Source organism: Ornithorhynchus anatinus, chromosome X5, assembly GCF_004115215.2.
Source record: "Ornithorhynchus anatinus isolate Pmale09 chromosome X5, mOrnAna1.pri.v4, whole genome shotgun sequence".
In the NCBI taxonomy this organism is placed as follows: domain Eukaryota; kingdom Metazoa; phylum Chordata; class Mammalia; order Monotremata; family Ornithorhynchidae; genus Ornithorhynchus; species Ornithorhynchus anatinus.
In genome coordinates this window covers 23,857,060-23,861,914 of record NC_041753.1, presented here as the reverse complement: position 1 = coordinate 23,861,914, position 4,855 = coordinate 23,857,060, and the positions used below count along the sequence as shown (strand labels likewise).

Sequence of the window (4,855 nt, the reverse complement as noted above, 5' to 3'; positions counted from 1 at the left end):
CGTTCTTTTTACATATCCTTAGTTGATCTTAGCTTATCTCCTTCTGAGTCCAGGTAACTTTACCACCACCAGAAACCTCCATCCAGGATTGCTCTCTGTCGAAAGATAAGAATTGAGGAGAAAAGAAGAAAGAGAGGAGGTTGAAGTAGATGATGAAAATTCTAAAGTTGATGAAAACTATCATGATCCATTCATGGTAGAAAGCCTGATGGAACCTGTGGTTTGAAGAGAAAAGAATGGTAGTTGGAAGGGGAGTGATGGCAAGAAGATAGAATGATGTGGTTAAACATTCCCTTCCTATCAAAGAATGGACTCTCTCTTGTTACGTTCCCATAGGGGTAGTGAGTCACTGAATGGTCTTTCCAGGTGGGGAGAGATGGGGACTACAGGGATACTTGTTGACTGGATTAGGAAGAGTCACACACATCAAGACGGTGGGCTTCCAAAGCCGGCTTCTTCTTTCTAAACGACGACATTACAGCGACTCTGTGCATGGTATATTTAGAGGAGAGGTAAAATGCTTCTCATTACTAGGATATGAAGGAGGAGAGGGCTCTCTTTCTTCCAAGAGGACATAGCAGTTTGAAAACTCGGGGGTCATTATTGATGAGCACTAAGGGTCCAAAGAAAGAATAGCAGGCACCCACAAATAATCCAGGATCATATAACCTAGAGTTGTCCTCCTCGAAAAAATTCAAAGCCAGGGCAAGGCTGCTGTTGATGCAATAAAAGGAAACAAAGCAGGTGACGAGGAGCAGGATGGTCTGGGTGGCTCTGGTCTCTGCTGAGGATTTTGGGGAGAGGCTGGTGCTGTGAATATGCTGGACTTGTTTACGGTGTCGGTAGAGCATGATCACCATGTAGCCACTGGCCCAGCTCATGAGGAACATAAAGACGGCATCTCGGATCACTTTGGCAGTTAGAAAAGTCACATTATTTAAATAATTCCCCCGGATCAAATTAAGACAACATTTCCTACTGTGAACATGGATGGTGAGAGTGACATTTTGGCTGACTTCAGTGGATTTTAGTATGTTCATTTCTACCATGAAGTTGAGAACCCAGAAAAAGAGGAAGACAAAAGGGATATTCTTGGAGAGGCTGGGTTTGATCTGGGCCCAGCGGGAAGTGCTGGGACTGATGGTGATGGCCTGGAATATGCTCAGGAGACATGTGGTGCAGATAGAAAGGCCCCGGGCCACTCTCCTGATGAACAGGGTGATCTGGCACCCCACCACATCCATTGCATTTTCCCACCTGATGGCCAGAATCATCCCCGGTGCTACCTGGATGATAAGTATCACTGTGTTGGCCACAGTCAGATGGGCAAGGATCAGGTCTGTGGGCTTCTTATGATAGGTGTGGAAACTGAAGACACTGACAAACAGCATGAGTAGCACTGAGTTTTCCAGAAGCCCAACCCCAGTCTGAATAAAGAAAAGGATTTTGAAGACCAGGTCAATTAAAAGCATTTTCTTGATGTCTTCAGAATGGTCAAGCTGAGGATACCTTAAAGAGAAATCCCAAAACACTCATCATGGCTAAACCCTCCAATGAGAGAATTTGAACTCCACTGGAGAATGGTTAAGGCCTTCTCTTTCCAGCATAGTTGTCAAATTCCAGACACCAGCCCCCAGGGTAAAGCCTGGATCTGTGATGACCCCTTTGATCTTCAGATGCCTGTGGAAGCCTTTCTGAAAAAAATAAAGCACTCTCATGTAAACCTTAAAAACCAGGAGAGGAGTTGTTTAAAATATCCCTACACATCTGGAAGAGGAAATGTGTGGTGCAATTTCAACACCTTTAGGTGAAAGTATGTTCTCTCAGGTGTCTAAAAGCTCGCTGGGTTAAAAGGGCAGGTGGACCTGAGAGTTCAAGGATTACCACATCAGCCTCCTTGAATCAATCAATACTATGTATGCACTGCTCAACCTGTGCTCTGTGCAAAATAAGCACTCAATAAATACCACTGATTGATTGCCTACTCTTTGCTGGGAAATGTGCTCAGTGCTTTGGAGATTACTGTAGTTAGATACATACACAAGTATAACCGGTAATTGTGAATTGAATGCAAATTCTAGAACATAAGATTTTTAAGGGCATGGATCATATCTACCACCTCCCTGACTTCCATCTTCAACAGTTAACTTTCAAAGGGCTTCTTCCCACTGCTTTCGAACATGTTCAATTATCCTATATCCTAAAAACCCCTCCCTTGACCCCCATGACTTCCTCTAGTTATTTACCCATAACCCTCTTATCATTCCTCTCCAAATTCCTTAAGTTCACCACATCCACTGCCTTGATACCCATTGCCTTCATTTCCTCTTGGAATGCTCACAGCACTCTATTGATTTTGTTTTTAATTTGTGTGTCTATCCTAGGTTTTTTATACTAACTTAGATTTTCCCTGATTCATTGCTCCTTATGTATCTGTAGCCAGCCTCCCCTTCCCTTTTTAATTTTTCAGTTGGGTGTCACTTGAAGACCAAGGGCTGTGTCTAATGCCTATCTGTGTATTCTTTCCCAAGATTTAGTGCAGTGATCTGCACATCTCATGGACTTAATAAATAATAGTACTACTACTGCTTTTCCTACTAATTCTAGTAATAATTCTAGTAAATTCTAGTAATAATTACTAGTAATAATTGGCACATAGTAAGTGCTTAACAAATACCAGAACTATTATTATTATTAATATAATTATTATTATATTATTATAATAAGTTATTCTGGGAACTTTTCTTATCCGAGGCTTCCAGTTTAAAATTGGTTGACAATTTGCTCCTTTTGCCCTTTCCTCTATTTGGAAAGTGCCTTGTACCTTAAAAAAAATTCAAATGTTTTGTGCTTTAAAATGTTCACGAACGAAGCATATTTTTACAAATTGGTTTAATATGATGGTTTCTAAAGACACAGATAAATGAAATATTCATTAAATGGATTTTATTTCAAGTCAATTATTTTCACCCTTTCCTGGAAACACTCCATGTAATGATTCATTTAAACTCAATCCTTTGGTGGGCACTTCACCAAATTTTCAGTCACTTTGCAGGTGATTAATATATGATCCAATGGAGGAGATCTCCTCCCTCCTCGCAAGTGCCACCCCCTCCACCTGCACTTCGGACCCCATTCCCTCTCACCTTCTTAAAACCATCGCCCCTGCCCTCCTCCCTTCCTTAACTTCTATTTTTAACCACTCAATCTCCAAGGGCTCCTTCCCCTCTGCCTTCAAACATGCCCACGTCTCCCCCATCCTAAAAAAACCCGCTCTTGACCCCACTTCCCCCTCCAGTTATCGTCCTATCTCCCTACTACCCTTCCTTTCCAAAATCTTAGAACGAGTCGTCTACAATCGATGCCTAGAATTCCTTAATTCCCATTCTCTCCTAGACCCCCTCCAATCTGGCTTCCGTCCCCTCCACTCTACCGAGACTGCTCTCTCTAAGGTCACCCATGACCTCCTTCTTGCCAAATCCAATGGCTCCTACTCCATTCTGATCCTCCTTGACCTCTCTGCTGCCTTTGACACTGTCGACCATCCCCTCCTCCTCCATACCTTATCTCACCTTGGCTTCACGGACTCTGTCCTCTCCTGGTTCTCCTCTTACCTCTCTGGCTGATCATTCTCGGTCTCCTACGCTGGAGCCTCCTCCCCCTCCCATCCTTTAACTGTTGGAGTTCCTCAAGGGTCAGTTCTTGGCCCTCTTCTGTTCTCCATTTACACTCACTCCCTCGGTGAACTCATCCGCTCTCACGGCTTTGACTACCATCTCTACGCAGATGACACGCAGATCTACATCTCCGCCCTTGTCCTCTCCCCCTCCCTTCAGGCTCGCATCTCCTCCTGCCTCCGGGACGTCTCCACCTGGATGTCGGCCCGCCACCTAAAACTCAACATGAGCAAGACTGAGCTCCTCATCTTCCCTCCCAAGCCCGGTCCGCTCCCAGACTTCTCCATCACCGTGGATGGCACGACCATCCTTCCCGTCCCGCAGGCCCGCAATCTCGGTGTCATCCTTGACTCGTCCCTCTTGTTCACCCCACACATCCTATCCGTTACCAAGACCTGCCGGTTTCACCTCTACAATATCGCCAAGATCCGCCCTTTCCTCTCCACCCAAACGGCTACCTTACTATTACGGGCTCTCGTTATATCCCGGCTAGACTACTGTGTCAGCCTTCTCTCTGACCTCCCTTCCTCCTCTCTCGCCCCGCTCCGGTCTATTCTTCACTCCGCTGCCCGGCTCATCTTCCTCCAGAAACGATCTGGGCATGTCACTCCCCTTCTTAAACAACTCCAGTGGTTGCCTATCGACCTCCGCTCCAAACAAAAACTCCTCACTCTAGGCTTCAAGGCTCTCCATCACCTTGCCCCTTCCTACCTCTCCTCCCTTCTCTCTTTCTACCGCCCACCCCGCACGCTCCGCTCCTCTGCCGCCCACCTCCTCGCCGTCCCTCGGTCTCGCCTATCCCGCCGTCGACCCCTGGGTCACGTCCTCCCGCGGTCCTGGAACGCCCTCCCTCCTCACCTCCGCCAAACTGATTCTCTTTCCCTCTTCAAAACCTTACTTAAAAATCACCTCCTCCAAGAGGCGTTCCCAGACTGAGCTCCTCTTCCCCCTCTACTCCCTCTGCCATCCCCCCTTTACCTCTCCGCAGCTAAAGCCTCATTTTCCCCTTTTCCCTCTGCTCCTCCACCTCTCCCTTCCCATCCCCACAGCACTGTACTCGTCCGCTCAACTGTATATATTTTCGTTACCCTATTTATTTTGTTAATGAATTGTACATCGCCTTGATTCTATTTAGTTGCCATTGTTTTTACGAGATGCTCTTCCCCTTGACGCTGTTT

The 4,855-nt window shown here is 46.0% G+C and overlaps 1 protein-coding gene across 1 annotated transcript; it reads right to left on the bottom strand.

Annotated features, from left to right (window-relative positions):
- Positions 1 to 530: 530 nt before the first annotated feature.
- ORNANAV1R3229 (vomeronasal 1 receptor ornAnaV1R3229) lies at positions 531 to 1,472 on the bottom strand. The gene has a single exon (NM_001253621.2). It carries the CDS (start codon positions 1,470 to 1,472, stop codon positions 531 to 533), a length of 942 nt encoding a protein of 313 aa, NP_001240550.2.
- Positions 1,473 to 4,855: the final 3,383 nt, after the last annotated feature.